The sequence below is a fragment of the Alosa pseudoharengus genome, unplaced genomic scaffold, assembly GCF_046254945.1.
Source record: "Alosa pseudoharengus isolate Yale_2024_CS ecotype anadromous, Long Island Sound unplaced genomic scaffold, YU_APseudo_1.1 YU_APseudo_1.1_scf_13, whole genome shotgun sequence".
NCBI classification, from domain to species: Eukaryota; Metazoa; Chordata; class Actinopteri; order Clupeiformes; family Clupeidae; genus Alosa; species Alosa pseudoharengus.
In genome coordinates this window covers 22,909,137-22,928,179 of record NW_027468598.1, presented here as the reverse complement: position 1 = coordinate 22,928,179, position 19,043 = coordinate 22,909,137, and the positions used below count along the sequence as shown (strand labels likewise).

The window sequence follows — 19,043 nt, the reverse complement described above, 5'->3', positions numbered from 1 at the left end:
GGTACATGATGCGAAATCTTGTATTATCAGTGTCTTTTTAAGTTGCTGTGCCATTCTAGCATTTGTTACTATGTCTGTATACTACTTCCCTTCTGATTCCTTCTCTGTGGTGGTTTGTTGGTTGGTTGGTTGGTTGGTTGTTCTTCTGTCAGTCTGTACCTGGCAAAGAAATCGAAGCACCGGGAACAATGGGCTTTAAAGGGACCAAAACAGGCTTCTTACCATAAGGGAATTGGGTTGTTCTAAAGGGGGACAGGGGGGTACAGGGGGGGGCAGTGCCCTGAAAGTGTCCAGCTGCGAGCGGTGCTAAGCCTCAGATGGCCGACGGGCAGAGGAAGCAGAGAGGAGGAGGAGGAGGAGTAGGACGCTTGGTCAGGAGAAAAAGGACGGGAGAGAGAGAGGGCAGAGGCGTTAGCCCAGCACGTCTTTGCCACTCTCTCTCTCTCTTTGTCCACTCTTGCTCATCTTCATCTCCGTCAGCTGGATGTACCGAAGAACGTTTGTATCTGTGGGAGGGACAGAGCAAAGGAGAGATGGTACTACAGGTCTGAATCTTCTCAACAGACTCAGAGAGACATATAATGGGCACAGACAATATTGTATTGAATTCCTTTCTTGTACTGAATCATGTCACACCAATAAAACATGAGCTGCACAGTGACAATCTGTCACAAGAGAGTCCCTTTCATTTTGCAAACAAGTGGTCATTGCTGGATAAGTTTCAGTACACTGCCGTGAGCGCCTACATGATCTAAAAAAGATAAACATCTAGACATCGATTTCAAAGAAGTTCCCTCTGCCACATTGTTTCTATGTTCAAACACTAGTTTTAAGCTACAGTGTGTTGGCTACACAATTTTGTCAGCTCAGTGAGATGGTAAGATAAACCTGTAGAGAACTTACAGAACCTGTAGAGAGCAAACAATACACTAAACTATTTATCATTTAAATGGTTGATTTGTTACTTTCTTGTCCGGCTGTTTACATCCATATTGTTTAAACATAAACATTATTTTACTAATATTTCCATAGTCCCTCCATTATTATTAAAATGCTCCACATTAATAATGGTTGGTCAAGATGACTGCTGAAGAAACCCATTGGACATCACCTGGTAAAGTGCTGGTATTACTACAATAATTACAAATTAACAATAAATCATTTTTCAACTTTATCTGGTCACATGGTCACTGCATTAGGATTAAGACCATTTGGATTTAGAACCATTAGTATACATGCATGACAGAAGCTAATAAAAACATGAATGACTTTTTATTATTTCACCACCTCCATTTTCACATAGCAAATGCTATTTATTACTATTTTTACTGCATTTTACCATGCATACATCACAGCAGTAATGTCGCCACCTGACAATCGATTGATCCGTGTTTCTCTTCTCGAACCTGTTGCTGAGAATCTGTGTAACTTTGAATAAAAGTGTCTGCTAGATAGTCAACTTTGCACATCAGTATACAGTATTTTCAGAACCATAGAAGTGCACTCATCCAAACCACACCAGCACTGTAGAACATACCTGTGGGCTCACGGCACTTGGCATCACGCAGGTAACGTAGGGCACATTCATAATCGCCCAGGTGATAGAAGGCAATACCGGCACGATACATGGCCTTAAAATGGTCCTGCTGGTGTCCCAGAACCTTAAGACAGTACTCCTTCACTCGCTCGTAGTTCACCAACTCTGACTGCAGCAAACAGGCTGGAAAAAGAGAAGGGGGGGGGGGGTATAATTTATCTAGTCCTGTAATTAATGGTCATAGTTGGCCAGATATTTCCAGAATAACACTTGTCTCAGGCAAATACTAAATGGTTAAACTGGGCTTGGTTGACCGTGGTGGTCAGGGGTCATTAGATGTAATTTAACAATGGCTGAATGATAGAGAGATGTGCCCCTCAACATATAGATGAATACATAAATGGGCAATTAACCAAAAACTAACTCTTACCAACTAAAACTAAAATGATTCGATCAGGTGGTGATGGTAGTGGTTGTGATGGGTTGATATTGTGCTATTCATAATTTAACATAAAAACATTAATACTAGGTCAAACAGATCAACGATTTTAATCTCCATTGAAAAGGTATTGTATTAATATTTTCCACAGATGTTTTTGTCCCAAAGACTTTAAATTTAGTGGTTTTTTGACATTAGTATTGTGTACGGTGCAAAAGTGTGAATAGGATCCATTTACAGCAGTTTTCTTGCTAATCCAGGAATAATTATGCACATTTGCCATTAAGCTATTGACTTTTATTTTAGGGCCATATCAGCCTGCCCTAATAAACATGATCTGAGGTCGAAGGCAAACAGACAGATAAAGCATTTCATGAATTATGGGGCACTTTTGCCAATCAGGGTCAGTTTGTGTAGCAGTGGGCCACAGTAGGCCCCGTTTTCTGGATGGATGCCCTGATCTTTGAGCCCAGTAGCACCATTAAGGAAGTCATCACTGCTAATAGCTTCAAAACTGTACATTTCAAGCACAATTCAATATGTGAAAATATTTAACATAAAATAGGACCTTTCTTCTCATTCAATGCCACTGTCAACACCAGCAAGCACAAAAAATATTCGGGAGAACAGGCAACACTTGGGAACTGTTCAAGCACATAGCAGACTGTGGAAGGTGGAAACAACAAGGTTTTCACGCACAACTGCGAATGGACCCTATTCACACTTCTGCACTGTACACAACAAAAGCTGTCATAAATAAGGCAAACAGCAGTGGGTGTCAGCGTTTATGAACAGTGCTGACAAATCCATACATACCCTCACATATCTACCATATATCCTCATTATGGCACCCACCCAGTATTCAACTTACTTACATTGTCTGGTGCAGCAATTCTCGTATACCCGTAATCTCTGGGTTCTCTATGGTTACAATGTTTTGAAGTAATTATGTTTATGGGCAGCAAATAAGAAATCAATAATAAGCAGGCCTGTGCAAACATTTCTTGCTTAAGCGTGTTTACCAGAGTAGATATTGCATCCATAAGTCCACCCCTGGGTCTGTAAACAAATTATTATGAAACCAGGAACCTCTATAGTTCCTTTATTAAATATGCTTCTCAAAATAAGTTAATGACAAAGATGCACAAGGAACTGTCCTAATATCATCATTCAGTCCTAGGAAGTGGACTTCTCGTAAGTCAGAACTACAGCTCATATCTCTGTAATGTGGGCATTCTCTGTTTACTAAATGACATCAACATACTACAGAAGGCTGACACTGCATTTCACCAGAGTGCTCCGGCCGACATCTTTCCAATTTCACATTAGCTTGGCCTCCCTTCTCTTCTGATGTAGTCTAAAAACTCTTTCTACTTTCACAAACGTGTTGTCGTGAAAAGGGTGTATTGTGTTACCAGGACAGCCTGGGAAACATACTGATATACACTGGCATGCTTTAAAAAGTGGAAATGAAACCCACACCCCTCCCCCATTGGCCAGTCCTTGAGGGTTAGCATGTAGCAGAGTTAGCATGTATAATTTCATCCTTCACTAGTCCTCCTGACATGACTGAGCCACAATTAATGAACTGCAGTTTAAATGAGGTTGTGCATATTTCGTTTGCTACCTTCTTGAAATGCCCTCTGGTCTGTGCACAGTTTTCTGTTCTGCATACAGATCTCCCCAACCATGTTTTCTGAGTTGCGTGTACCGAGCTGAGTAATACCACTAATCTTCTTCATGATAGCCGCCAAACACTTATGTCATGACCGGAGACAGTGGTGGTGGGGTCTGCATCAGTTTCTCAGAGCTGTTGTTGTTGTTGTTGTTGTTGTTGTTGTTGTTGTGTTTTGACTAGAAAAGTGTTCTCATTTTCCATCCCTTCAAATAGAGGGATGAGGAGGAAGACTGCTGCCCAGAGGAGGGCACTTAATGCAAGTGGTTTCACTGTAACATGACCCTGCAAGGGAGGCATTTCAAAATCCAACCATCCCAAGGCACAGCATTCATGTGAAAATGGGGTATATAGCATTTGTTCATAGATATTACCGAGATACTGCAGAGAGGACACAGTAGTGTACACGTATATGTGATTTAAGGACACTGTGCACAAAAATGTACCACGTAACAACACGTTATCTGCACACGAAAGAAGACTCATCAGTTCTACAGTCATTTAGTGCAGGGGGCTGCAGCGCGGTGGAGTGAGGCGGGTGACTGTCCCTGAATGACCTAGACTGCCTCATGGACAGAGACACCTAGAGGACCTGCGCCTCCAGCACACAGATAGCTCTGACAGACAGCACTGACGCAAGCACCACCACGCCAGTCTAATCTGGACCTCAGCAACTCAGCAGCAGCAGCAACAGCAACACTACAGCAGCAGAACCATCAAAACAATCTTCAGTTTGTAGAATACATTACACATTAACTATTTACAGAATTTAAAATAATTTCATTTATATATATATACTGAAGCAAAAAAGACTCAAATCATACATTTTATATACACTATTCTGCATCTTTCAGACTATATGACTCAGCATCACAAAACAGAGGCCCTATGCATGTTCCTTTGTACATCCAGCTAGAAACCTCACTGTCAGTCTAGTTCATGTCATCACACATAAAACCTCATTGCTGTAACAATCCCTCTGTGTTCTCCTGTTTAGAAATATTTAGTGACAGGTAACTTTGAGTTGTCACACAGGCCAAAACAGAATAGAAAAGAGAAAAGTGGTATGCTTACTGTAGGCCTATCACTTGTTGTTTACGAGACTGGTATGGTTTAACAGCAAAGAAGTAGGCCTAGTAGTACCTAGACAAACAGGAAAACTCTAATCGCCATTTTTCACACAGGACACAGCCATTAAAAATGGCACAAATACTGTAAACAACATTGATCTATACTGCAGCATCATACTGTGGAAACTACCAAGCGCAACTCCCATAGTTTAGCCTTGCCATCTGTGGACCTGGCACTGGCATTTTCCCCACCATGAGGACCAATCTGATATAGCCTGGCGCCGCCAGCACACATCCACTGGGTTCATGGTGGTCTGAATCTATTCTATTGGATTTCAGTTGGGCTAAGGGCGTAGCAAAGGAGCGTCTGTCCAAATTATGCTATGATAAGATCAGACCATAGCTCATGTCACGAATGATGAAATCACAGTAGTGCAAGGCAATTGGGACAGTTAAGAAAAACCTGCTGAGGGAGAGATAAGCCATCACATCCTTAACAAGTAGCCTAGGCACTGGTATGGTCTGATTATACATATGCAATTATCCAATTAAAGCATGACTTACGAATACACTATAGTGCATGCCATCCTCTTTGTTATCCACTATGAAATGTGGTCTACAATTTCTCCTCTATCTAGATTGCAGTCCTACTGAAAACGCACCTGAGAGATAGTTGGGCAATAACCATGTAAGAAAACAAAATCTGACCCACAACCTTAACACACGTTAGTGATTAAGAACAGGAATGGTGCCTTCCCTACCCCGACCAAAATCAAGTGCCAGACCAGAGCAGAATTCCATCAACCCAAAAGGAGACGCAAGTCAGATGTAAAGAGAGAGGCTGAAATAAATAGCTTTTCAGACATGCAGACAGATGTGATTCATGAATTTTTTAGTATTACAGTAATACAAGGATGTAATAGTTCTTGTCACACAGCTAATGGATCTTCCTATATTACAAGCTACATCCACAACAATGCATGACATGGCACCTTTACATTTTTAGACTGTAAGCTTAGCTAACATTTGTCTATCTACTTATCTTAGCTAACATTGACTCACACTTTCGGAACTGAGCAGTTTCTGTTATAAGGGGGGTAGGGTAAATGCCATTTTGTCTGAAACCCTCAGCCAAATTGAGCACATTTAAGAGATTCTGACAGATAGATAAAGTACAATTATGGTTAACTCTGACCCACCGAATCCCACAACTTAAATGTGATTTCCTTGCTTAACAGAGGGAACACCACCACTCCCACCACGCACATTACAAGCTGTGTGTAGGGTGTAGGAGGGGGAACAAACAGTAGCCTAATGCACTGGTGTTGCATTGGTTTCAGATCAGTGATCCGTAAACTCATTAGTCTTCGATGCTTGTAGTGATTACCGGTAATATCTGATACTCACAACTATAGCCAGCATAAAAGCATAACCCTCATTGACCCTTTAAATGGATCACTTCAGGGAATTTATTCCTACTACAGATGAAATCATAGACTATTCAGATCTCTGGTATAGCAGAGAGAGACAGTTTCATCATCATTATAAGTGGCTGGATTCATTTTAATTTGCAACCTGTTCTCTCTCGCTGAATACTGACTTCTCTTTGTCTGTACTGTAGTCTTTCTCCTCTGGTTTTCCTAAGATTAAAAAACAAATTGACACATCCACTGGCACACACAAATTCTGCTCCTTACCTTACATTATCAGGTTTAATGCTGTTATGATAACAAACACGAAGACGGTATACTAGTCGCTTGGATATGTGAGTGCAACCTGACCAAAGCATCTTTTCACACAATAGGGAGCAGAAATCAGGTGTAGATGATGAGATTGGAAGGGAGTCTTTGCAGTAGGATGTGCAATAGTGTAATGTAGCAATATCTCCTTGAAGAACACCAATGAAGCGTATCAACAACAGACACAGCTGAAACCTGACTGAGGAAAGATTGGGATGCTCTCCTAAATTCAAACCTGAGGGATTGGGGTCCAAAATATAACATTTACAGTATGTAGCATTGTGTAGTGTCTAGATTGTAACAGTAGCGCAAGATTCATTCATCGAACAGAGCATTAGGTACATATTGACAGCTGTATAATAGTACATGAAGGATAACTATTTAGCTAACTGGGTTTGAATATGCATGTATGTATACACAATATTTACAGCATCACTATCCTATAGCTAAACTTAGGCCTAATGCCTAGGTAGCCTAGTGATGATGTGTTGACATATGCACGCTATAGGGCTTTTTTGTGAGAGGGGAGGGGATCAATATCTCAACATATACCCCAAGGAAGGAATGCATATGCCTATGGTTGTGCAGTTGTAGGCTACATTTAAGATGGACATTTTAAGGGCACTGATAATGAGGTAATATTCTGATTTATGTCTGTCACTGTTAATGTTTTTGAAGCCCGGGCCTAGGTCGGATGAGGACTATATTTTGATAGAGCCTATACAATCACCAGATAGGCCTACATCCCTTACCATCCCCGCCTAAAGTAAAGTGCCCTCGTTCATCTGTAGTTTATCAGTGACGCTTGGGGAGATTTTGTCTCCGTGACGCCAACATTGAGCTTAGAAAAGGCACCGAAAAACTCACCTGTCAGACTATCATAGCATTCGATCTCGGTGCTTTCCACAGCTTTCCGCTGTTCCTCTGTTAGCTTGGCTGCGGCTTGGTTCAGCAGACTGACCTCGGAACCCGTGGTCCCATCGACAACATGAACTCCTTTCAACTGCAGCAAAGCCCTGTGATACTTTCCGATAGCTTCCCGAAATTTCTTCTCTTTGTAACATCGATGGCCCTCTAATTTGAAGTCAATGGCTTTCTGTATTTTGGTCTCCATCTCCATTTCCGCTGTAACGACACGATAGCCTCCTCCTCCGTCTCCACCTGCAGCCGCCGCTAGACTTCGGCCGCCCGCCTCAGGATAGCTCTTCAAGCTTTTAATCGAATGTTGTTTGGCCTCCATATCGTTCAGTAGAAGGTTCCGCGAAATGCCATGCTGGTCTGTTTCGTAGGCCCACGACTGTTGTCTCTGGTAGCACTAGAAGCGGGCTGTAGCCTACATAGAGGTTGGGACCCAGTGGTGATGGAGAAAATTACCGACAGTGAGACATCGAAACACCAAATCATTTTAAACACACAACCAATTACACGACATAAGAGTCCAGAAAATATTCATATATAGGTTTAAAAACTCAATTAAAACGTTACCTGCTCCTCTATTGTCCTCTTAGCCTCGGTGTGATGGCTCTCCGAGAAGGATGCTGGAGGACTGAGGATGGATCACGCGATTGTGTTGAGTTTGCTCTCGAGCCGCCGGCACGCGCAGTTTCAGGACCACAGACAGCTCAAATAGACTAGCCTGCACGGCATTGTGGGAAGAGAGGATTCGTCGCATCACGATCTGTCTATGTTTAACGCCGTGATTATTTTGAAATCAGCTTTGAAATCAGCAATGTCTAATCTCATAATACTTAAGGGTAGGCTATGACCATCACGAAATGTATGGCGATTTTTTTTTTTATCGAAAAGAACTCATTCGAAGCCTATGACAATTTTTTTAGGCTCCAACCATCATCGTATTTCCCTGTTTTTGAACGGTAGCCTTCTGGTTGTGAAATGAATAGCCTGCCTTTGTAGGCTATGTTTACAACTGCGAAATTTGGTGAAGACGGTGAAGAAAACGGCCATAAGTGCATATGAATAAGGCTTTAGTTTCCACAGTTACATTATTGAAAGGAAAAAATATCCATAACAGAAGCCATTTAACTTCATTTTGTTTTAACAATAGACCAAGTTCAGTAGTTTGTTGGCTATTAAAATAGTATAATTGTGGCCTAGACCCCTTTGTTCTCACATTAACCTTTTGAAGTTTAAGAATTTAATTCTCCAATTACATAAACCCTATGATAAAATGCTGTCTGATAAGTACATTTCACTACCATAATTGCTCCAAGAGCAAAAAGCCTACGGCCTAGATAGATAAAACTAGCAAGGCCATTTAGCTAGCTATACCGTGCATTCAAGTAGGCTATAGGCTAGCATGTGCTGCTGTGATGTAGCAGACACATCTCACTATTCCACCTACCCCATTACAAAGCTTAAGAAGGATTTTGATATTCATGCAAAACACTCTTGCTTTGACACTCAGGTGCCTCCCACTTCACTTGATCTTATTAATACATAAGTCTTATGTATTATGTTTCTACAGTCTGCTTGAATCCACCTGTGATTTATTTGGAAAGGCACATCACAATGTAGATAGACACTGCTTGGCCAAAGACAGTTTCAGAGCCCTTATAATAATATTCCAAATCAGATAATTCCAAGATCAAAGAAGTTTGTCACAAACAGGACACTTCCAAAAGCTGGCCACCCAGCCAAGTTGAGCAATCGGTCATGCTGGTTTTATAGAATGACCAACATAAGCTGGAGTGACCAGCTAAACCTGCAACGTAAGATCAGCAACACCAGCTAAAACGACCAGGCTGAGGTGGTACGACAACCAAAACAAGCTAATTTGCCATCGTAAGCTGGGTAAACCAGCTGTGTTTTCGCAAGTTTTGCTGGTCTAGCTGGTCAACCATCATATGGTGGTCAAACAAGCTGGTCAACCAGCAAACCATCTTAAGCTGGTCAGGCTGAGTGGCCCAGCCAGAGCCCAATTAGACTTTGAACCCAGTCACATCTGGGTTCTCTGAAGATGCTTGAAAATGTCTTCACACCAACCTGACCATTTGAGAGGATATGCAGAGAATGGCAGAAAATCTTGTCCCAATATGCCCAAGTCGCAGCTACAATCACTGCAAAAGATGCTTCAACTATATGCTGAATCGAGGGTCTAAATATTAATGTCAGTGTGATCTCAGTTGCCCTTTTGCAAACCCCCCCTCCTAAAATCCTGTTTTTGCTTTGTCATTACAGGGTATTGATAGCAGGCTATGAGGGAGAACATGAATTTCAAATGCTTTTAGCAGAAGGCTGCAACACACCAAAACAAGAGAAGGGGTCCAAATACTTTCTGAATCACTGAAGGTTGCTGTGTACAACACAAATGTCTCTGATGGGTTGTTAGTGTAACACCCAAGGGAGTTAAAAGCCCATGGGTGCTAGTGTCTCTTACTAGCTCGTCTCTTAAGGCATCAGGAGCGAGGTTTCACCCTAATGCACATACTGCACAGCTATGTACCAGCTGGTTACTATTACATTAGGAAGGCCTAAAACCATGGGCAAGTTTTAAAGAATGGTTTTCAAATGTTTTACCTGAATGTCACGATCATTGTTAAACATGCAACTCACCCACCACGCAGTACCTCCAGTCAGGGGGAAAGGCAAGGACAGTGGTATTTGCATGGCTTTAAATATTCATTTCAAAAGTAAAGCAGAATATTCCTACCATCAAAACTAGTGTGTTAGAATAACCAGTGGTTCGTGTTGACTTACAAAAAGTATCCTGACAACAAACAGACATGCACTCTGAGACTATTGGTTACTAAGAAACTAGACCCGGTGGATTTCCCTTGATAGGAACCTCCATGTATTTTGCCAGCTTAGTAGCAGGAGTAAGACATGAATTACATAACCAGTGAAAGTAAATTATTTATAACCGTTTATATGATCTTTAACAATAAATATTGCGGCAATAATATGTTTAGTAAGAATTTAAACGACGCCCTGCACCGTACGCCGGCGACCCGGGTTCGATTCCCGCCCTGTGGTCCTTTCCGGATCCCACTTCGACTCTCTCCCAGTCAATCTCCACTATCCTATCTAATTAAAGGCATAAAAAGCCCAAAATGTAAAAAAAAAAAATGTTTTTTTAAAAAGAATTTAAACGTATATTGTTTCAATGATGTATCATTTGTTTTACAGTTCTCACACTATTATAATTAGACAAAAGAATGTAATTGTCACTTTCCTGTTCCTATAAAGGGTATCCTACAACACTGAACATGCGTAATAAGAATTTGACAGGCGATTTTGCCTGCTACAAAGTTACTCATCACTGTTCATCTACTTAAATAAAAGTACATTGTCGTGCTGATCACTTGATCAAATGTCCGTTATATGACTCAATAGTTACTTGAAATCATCAAGACCGATGACAATTTTGGGCAGATTACCTAATTTGTGAAAAATGGCATTCAATGTCCATAGAAACGCCAAAACAGTTTCACATAAAAATATGAGACACTGCTACAAAAAGGGCAGGGAACATTTTATCTACAATTTACACAAGGTTTTCAATACATGATTTTTATAAAATACAAAAACCACTGCCACACAACTCTTCTTTTAGACATTTCAAAATATGACAGAAGACTACCGAATAAAAACAATAAAATAAAATTGAAACGTGTAAACCCTTAGGGTATTATTCAACTGCACTTTCTTAAGCTTAAACATGAGCCAGTGGTTGCTGGTGGTCTAGCTCTGGTTCCCCTTCCAATAAGACACATTGAGAACAATGAGTGTCATAGAATATTGGTGCAACATAAAAAGAATCTCATTATTGTGCTAACGAAAATTAGACTCTCAACACATCATAATAAAAAACGACTCACAACTGTGCCAACATAAAATGACCTCCAGCTAACATTGCTTACACGCTAAGGGCAGTTAGCATCATATTGGTAGTGACGGAACAAACAACTCTAATTTCTCCATGAATGACAAGGCCATGGCAAAATAATACAAAAAATGCCAATTCCTTTGTCGTTGGGCAAAAAACAAATGTGGGAAAACGATGTCACCAGGTTTTCAATACTGCCACAGGGTCAGCACTGAAAGCAATTAAAATGTTCTTCTTGCCAAATAAAATGTGCTCAGCTAACCAAGAGGGCTACTAAAGATATGAAATATGCAGAGTTGGAAACCCAAGGGGCATAACAGAGCTGCTGGTATAAAGGCTGTCTATATAGCCAAAACAGAATGGAACACTGCGCCACAGGATGTCAGAAAACTATCTAACAGTGCTGCTGGTCCAACAACCAAGTTCCAGTAACAGTACCATATCTCAGATGATACATTTGACAATGGGGCATCAGTGAAACATATCTTCCAGTTTTCTGGTGTAAAATATTTTGTATCTTATAATGGTGCAGTTGAAAAATGCTGTTAATATGTGGGCTACCTAGTTTTTTAAAATTGGCCACAAAAAGAGCAAAAAAACTCTCCCTGGAAGCAACGGTGAGCGTTGAAAGGGAAACAATGATTTGCATGATATTAGCAAACAGTCAACAAACAAACAATAAACAAGTGGCACTTGGCCACTGATATGCATTTCCTGATTGATGCAAGGATGTAAATTGAAAATAAGCATGCAATGTTAGCATTCTACACACATGAAGATAACCAAGGTGTTGAGCTCTGGTCCACGCAAACTGCAACCATAATGTTGAGAGTTGGTTTCCCATTATCCAATAATTGTGTCAGAGAATGGAGAGGTATGGTGAGATCTAGCACGACATGCTATAGAAGGGAGCATAAGAGAATTCAGGAATAAGTCAGGGCAATAAAAACTCCTATTGGGAATCAGGTGCTAGTATGGGCTGCATTCTCCACACCATTAAAATGCAGGTCTGTAAATTACATCGCTATGTTGCCTATACAGGGTTGTCGAAACAAACCACCATCATATAACCTTTTTTAACTATTTTATCAGATTTTACTTTGTTTGTTTGTACACCTTCAACTAACTCCGTTGTAAATGTATTGACTCAATCTGAATGAATCTCATTTGTTGCAAATGAACATCTGAAAGAAAACCCATTACCCAAAATTGTCTTGCCTGTGTAACGTGAGGTAAGTGAGGAGTGGTGGAGAAATAGTTGAGATTTCTTTTCTTTTTTTTTTTGATATGTCAACTTAGGTCCTCTTGGCACCTAGTCTCTTAAAAACACTGACCACCGTGGCATCCATCTGTGCATTGGGGCAGTCTGCTGAGCCTGCAGCACTTGTGCTGCTGCTGACCTTGGGGCTAGCCAAGGGCAAAGTGTCGGAGTGGAGCGGCTTGGTCGAGGCACTGAGGGAACCAGAGCCACTTTTGGGGGGCTTTCCCAGTCTTTGCAGTATGCTCCGCTTGGGACCCCCTTCAAGAACAGAGGAAGTAGACGAAGGGAGTGGAGGAGAGGACTCGTTGGGGGGCACCTTCACTTTGTTGCCCAGCCTGCTCAGGGCCGTCTTGGTTGGTTTGGTAACAGCTAGTTTGGTAGCAGCTGGTTTGGTAGCAGCCAGTTCTTTCTTTGTGGAGGGGTGAGGCCGTTTGAGCACGCCTGCGTACTGGAGCACAGAGCCTTCACCGTCACTATCGTCGTCCTCCTCCTCAGCAGCACCTGGTTTGGGTCCTTCTCTCCAGCCAGCGTCCTCCTGGCCACCACCTAGCCGACTGAACACGCCTGTGGTCTAGATGTGGGGGAGAGGAGAGACAAAAAGAGGTAAGACAGACAGGATTACGATAACGACACAAGATGACGTGAAAGATTTTGCTATTTTTCTGCACATATATTTCAGTTTCCGCAATGGATATGGGGGGAAATTCAAAGAAGATATTTTTTTTTTATGTTCAGCATCAATGAGTTGACTTGGCTTACCTTGGCAGCTGCTGAGGGTGTAGTGTCTGCCTTTGACTCAGCCCCGAGTCTCTCAAACACAGAGGTGCGCTTCAGGCCCTTCCCTGTTGGGTACAGAGCATCAAGAGCAAACAATGAACCAAACATTCATTTCACCAAGACAAACCAAACACACTTTTAGACATCAATTTGTGGAAAGAACATTCAAATGTTCTGGTTTCTAGATCTGTGTGTTGACAGATCAGAAATGTCAGTGACTTTATGAACAAGTCTGTGCTCATTCTCTCAAGAAAAGGATTGTACCTTTCTTGGCCTGTTGGGCAAGGATGCGTCGTGTGCGTGGGGTTGTTCCCTTTGGCATGTTTACAATATACTTGCCCTCCATTTCTGCAGTAACACGCCGTCGCTTCACTGGCAGGCCATTCCCTTCCTCGGCTGGCTCACTCGATGCAACTGAGGAAAACACATAAAATGTTTATCTGTTAAAAACCAGACTACATGAGAATACCGTAAATCTCTTATGTTGTAGGCATATATGGTCATCACTAATCCCGATTCCCAAAACATGCACAGCAGGCTAGAATTTTCTTTTTGTGTCCCTTTTTTACGTTTTGTTTTCCTTTTCAAATGTCATGAATGGAGAGCACCAAGCAGGTGTCTCTTTACCCTTACCTCCTTTGGCCCCCTTGTTGGACACGGTCACAGAGAGACGGTTGTCAGGCCACTGCGCAGGCGTGCTTGGTGGCGAATCCCTGCTTAGAGCACTGGCTATCATGCGGGTGGCAGCTGTTCAGAGAGGAGAAAAGGGTGCAAAGGGATTCTATTTATACTCTGGGTTTGATGAGTGGGCCCTCTTTCTTTAAATGAGGTCTATTAGTCATGGACAGGGTGTCTCTCTCTCAGTCAGTGGAAGGGGGGAGGAGGAGGAGGAGGAAAAACACTCACGTGTGTTCGCAGTGCGTCTCAGCTCAGCCTGGACACTGGTCTGTCCGGAGTTAATGGCGTCAGTGGCCATCTTGCACATATCCTTCAGTAGAAGAGAAACAGAAAGGCAAAAGTTACTCACTTCACTGCCATTTCTGATTTTTCACTAAAAGTAGTGTCAATTCCTGTCCCTCACGCCTACAACACACTTCTAGAGAAAGTAGATGCAAAAGGGTCCAAACAAAATCATGTTGTGTGGCCCAGGGTAAAAAAAAAACAATCTTCTGTGGCACAGGAATGTCAAGTATAAAAAGCAAACACCATGTACACAATCAAAATGAGTTTAATATGATGTACAGCTGATAGAGATTTCAGTACATTTTTAATTTTACACATTTTCATGCATTTAGCAGACACTGTTGTCCAAAGTGACTTATATATGTCAACTATATTACAAGGGATTACATTGTCCACAGAGCTACTTGGGGTTAAGTGCCTTGCTCAAGGGCACAGCGGTGGAAGCCGGGAACTGAACCCAAAACTTTCAGGCTACTGCACGCTAGCCCAGCTCCTTAACCACTACTATTGTTTGCTTCTCTTCTTAATTTACCACGATTATGCATTTTCTCCACAGGCATGCTGTTTCAGTGGGATCATCATCAAACAAAACAGATGTTTCCTCCAACTGAACAATGGCTTCGGGATGTTTTCGTTAATTAGAAAAGATTGGCACGATATGAGGGTCTGTCTGTCCTGTACAATTAGTAAACTTACAATTTCTTTTGGTCTACACAAAGTAGGAGGTTTGTGTTCTGGGTTTGCTTATGAGAAAATGTTCCCATCATAAAAACTGCCTTTTCGGGCTCCTGAGGCAGTGCTCAGGGTATCTGCACATTTTCCAAGTGCAAATTTAAAGACTTTTAAGACCTTTTCAAGACATCTAAATGGAAAAATTAAGACTATACTTAACTTAAAACTGTTTTATGCAATAGTTTTTTTTCTACTCATTTTAACACCCACCCCATTTGGGATGTCTACAGAAGTTACCAAATATATTTTGGTGAAAGAAAATAATTATGTGTGAATTACCTTCACAGCTATGAATGCCCAATTTTAGGGTCTGGGCTGCTTCTTTTGAAGCTGGCTGTACATATCTGGTTGTGCTACTGGCTGAGGCTGACTGTTCTTCACCTGTGTCTGTAGTAGCCTAGGCTACTTGCCAAAGACATGTTTACTGGACTGGATTCCCTTCAATAGTTTTTTCAAAGGTAGACTAAGCTATTTAAATATTGTAATAGGCCTATTAACTTAGGCATCTGTTGTCCCATAGCACAGCAAATCAAAGGTAATCCACTAATTTACATTTTGCACACCAGTTGTATTTAAACCAACCAAAGATTGACTGAAACATTGTAAACCATTGACTTGTTTTAAAAAAATGTATGGGAAAAGTTAAACCCCCTCCTCGCATGTTCCTGCTGACAAACTGCTGGTTTCATCTCAAGCACGCACATATTATGAATACACTTACAGATGCGTTTTTTTATGTAGCCAGTTGCCGACATTCAAAAAAAAATATGCGCTTATATTTCACAACTTTTGTGAAGTACTGGGAAAGGCTGGCAAGCAAGCTGCAGCTAACTTACACAGATATTTACATAGGCTAGGCCAGCAACACACGCTGGAGAGATGCAAACAGATCAACTTAATGTGTATTTCCTCCTGATTGAGAAAATGTTTGTTTTCTTTTTCTGTCGGTCCGTGGTTCCTTCATAAATTGCGCAGCAAATTATCAGATGAGTGACAGAAGCACCATGCATAATTTGACCAGCAGTCTTCACGTCCATAGTTTGTGAAACGATGCTGCGTCCAAGCAAAGATTCTAGAAGCCCAGCGCAACTCCAAAGAGGACAAATGAGCGTCCGGCTTGAGGCTGCGCTGGACAGGACTTTTAAACTGTCCGGCCTAAATCCGAACGTGTGGCCACCCTATCGCTAACTGGCTTACCCAGCTCTTTCTCCCGCTCACTCTACCGCTAGCGTAGGCTACCTAGGCCTAAATATATCTCTCAGGCCTCGGCTATACCACGAAAACGTAAGGCATATTTTTACATATTCTTACCATGTTCACACCTTTAACGACCCGTGAAAACATCTTCACTCTGCAACCACTACACTTCCTTCAGTAGCCTTATAGTCACTTATACAATTCCGTTTTAAATACACGAAAAGCCGAATGGAGACATTTCACTCACTCTCTCACACTCGCTGGCAGTCCCATACACAAATTTAATACCTCCTTTTCGAAAATTCAAGACATTCCAGACAATGTAAGACTTTTTTAGGCCTTAAAAACCGAAAATTGTATTTAAGACTTTTTAAGACTTTTTAAGGACCCGTGGGAACCCTGAGTGCTTTTTTTGGTGGGAAAACTATCACAGTTAAGCATGATATTTTAATACCACTGAGGAACCACAAATGGTTTGAACTCTTTAAAAACATGAACATTCTGCATGTCCCTGTGTGACAATGTGAGTAATGGATCCCATGACATTTTCATTTGGCCATTCAGATATCATGTAAATTATGTTAAAGTGAGTTGTCTTACCTGTCTGTAGACCACCTTAGCATGCTTGAGAATGGCAATGATATCTCCAATAGCAGAGATTCCCAGGTCCATCATGATATCCTTGCTGAGGTCCATGAGCATGTTCTTTTGTATCCTACATTAAAGGAAAATAAGTTTACTTACACACAGGGAAAACTTTGAGAATGATGGAAGTGACGAGGGAAATGTCACTCACCTGTTATCTACAAAGGACACTGCATAGGTAACAGCCAGACTGGGTGGGATCCCAGCATCTTTGAAGAACTGAATCCACTCCGAAGTGGCTGGAAGAACAACGTGGAAAAAGTTTTGTTTACATAGCGTAATTCTGAATTTGTGTTCATCCTTATTTAGCTGACAGCTGCAAACGACCAGCTGACAGCAACACAAATACTACATTGACTGTCTTGAAATGTCATAACAGCAGTTGAAACCCTAGAATACTCAAATGGCACTCCATATTTAGTGAAGCTTTATTTAGTGATATCTAAATGAATGACCTCACATTAAACTAACCAGCTAAACAAGCATCCGAAGAGAACATCCTTAGCTAGCTGTGCTGTCCCAGAAATATTCAGATAGCTATAAACTTTATAAAGTTAGGTGACACTACTCTCCTCTCGTGCTACACCATTTCCCTTCCTAATAGCTCTGCTCGGATTTACAGCACAAACTTAAGACGTCAAAACGTCATGTATCTTCAGACTGGACAAATGCTAGCAGCAGCAATCACCAAGCAACCCCCAATGTTGTGATGGATGAGGCAAGATATAAATGTTTACAAACACATTCGAAAGGAACTATGAAGATACATGACCAACACGTGGGTTGTGGCAGTTTCAATGGAACATACAAATTTCACGACTAACATTACACCTTTTACATACACGCAAAATGTGTTCTCTAGGTACACTGGTGGTAGGACCCCCCTCCCTTACATGTTACGAACAGTTGCCAGATCACCACTCCCATGCTAGTTCATGACTCATGAGCTACTAGAGAACCAGTATAGTAGACTATTTTTAAACCAAAGGAATGTAACACCTGCCAACATCCTAAATCGTATCTGACCAATTGATCTGACCCAGCACGTATCTATGAAAGTACGTCTAACAAGAGCATCAACAATGTGCTTTATAGGCTACCATTAACATGTGTCACACTAACACATGCCAGGCCTATTACTACTGTTACTTAAATCCACGACACCCAAAGCATCACTAGTCGCCTGCTATTTGACGCTAACATACCACTTATTAACACAAAACAAGTGATTCCAGCTAGCTGCCATTACAGTCAGCAAAATAGGATGTTAACATCAGCCAAATGAGCTAACACTAGCCAAGTTGTAATTGTATGTATTAGCCACATAAACATATTTTTGGCAGGACTTTTAACTTTGATAACAAGGTCAATAACGTTAGCAGTTACTGCAAACTAATACATTCTAAATACTCTCTAAATGAAAGTTCAACGTTGAAGTCACTTTTCTGCCGGTCTTTTCGACCAACTTTCAGTAGCGAGGTATCATAGCTTTGTCCGCTAGCAGGATAATGGCACGTTTCACTCAAACTTCAACTGTAATTTTGGATGTTAACTGGATGGCTGTAGATTAATTAAACAGTGTAGATATTGTGCTATACCAATCAACCCACAAATAAAACACTTGACCATGAGACTGTGTTGAAAATCAGGCCTTTTTTCCACACTAACCTGATTTCTCTGACGCCATCTTCACCGCAATGCTCAGTGGCTCTTCGATGCACCCAGACACTTCCGGTGGAGCTAAAAATGCGATCAGACTTCCGGTTGAACAAGATAAAAGTCCTTTATCCCATCAGTGTCAATCAACTGAAATATTGTTTTCAACTAATGACCATATCGACAGTTTGGTTGTATTTAAATATATAATGGTCTTGGTGCATATTTTATAATTTATAAATTAATTTAATTTAATTAGGCTACTTCAGTCTGGATGAAAGATCGGCACCTTCAATCTCTCAAAAACTGAATTTTTGGTGTTTCCAGCTAAAACAGCTATTCCCCAACACATTAATATCCAGCTCAACTCATCTTCACTGACCCCAACTAGATTGGCACATAACTTGGGCGTCATAGCCTAATTTATGACCAACTTAACTTCTCTGAGCATGTAGCATAGCCTATAGCCTCAATTGCAAAATCATGTCGGTTTATCCTTTACAATA

General features: G+C 41.3%; 2 protein-coding genes across 3 annotated transcripts; both read right to left on the bottom strand.

Annotated features, from left to right (window-relative positions):
- Nucleotides 1-298: 298 nt before the first annotated feature.
- Nucleotides 299-8,147, bottom strand: ttc9b (tetratricopeptide repeat domain 9B). The gene is made up of 3 exons (XM_076282584.1): nucleotides 7,328-8,147; nucleotides 1,538-1,720; nucleotides 299-506 (listed from the first exon to the last, which is right to left on the bottom strand). The coding sequence occupies exons 1-3, from the start codon at nucleotides 7,698-7,700 to the stop codon at nucleotides 412-414; spliced, it is 651 nt and encodes a 216-aa protein (XP_076138699.1). The 5' UTR covers nucleotides 7,701-8,147; the 3' UTR covers nucleotides 299-411.
- A 2,631-nt stretch (nucleotides 8,148-10,778) lies between these two features.
- cunh19orf47 (chromosome unknown C19orf47 homolog) lies at nucleotides 10,779-18,626 on the bottom strand. Of its 2 annotated transcripts, none has more exons than XM_076282580.1 (8): nucleotides 18,550-18,626; nucleotides 17,033-17,120; nucleotides 16,837-16,951; nucleotides 14,251-14,332; nucleotides 13,978-14,091; nucleotides 13,609-13,758; nucleotides 13,327-13,409; nucleotides 10,779-13,138 (listed from the first exon to the last, which is right to left on the bottom strand). In XM_076282580.1, the coding sequence occupies exons 1-8, from the start codon at nucleotides 18,566-18,568 to the stop codon at nucleotides 12,602-12,604; spliced, it is 1,188 nt and encodes a 395-aa protein (XP_076138695.1). In that variant the 5' UTR covers nucleotides 18,569-18,626; the 3' UTR covers nucleotides 10,779-12,601. The 2 variants fall into 2 exon arrangements, with proteins under 2 accessions (XP_076138695.1, XP_076138696.1); XM_076282581.1 differs by having other exon boundaries at nucleotides 10,780-13,138; nucleotides 13,684-13,758.
- Between the last annotated feature and the right edge of the window lie 417 nt (nucleotides 18,627-19,043).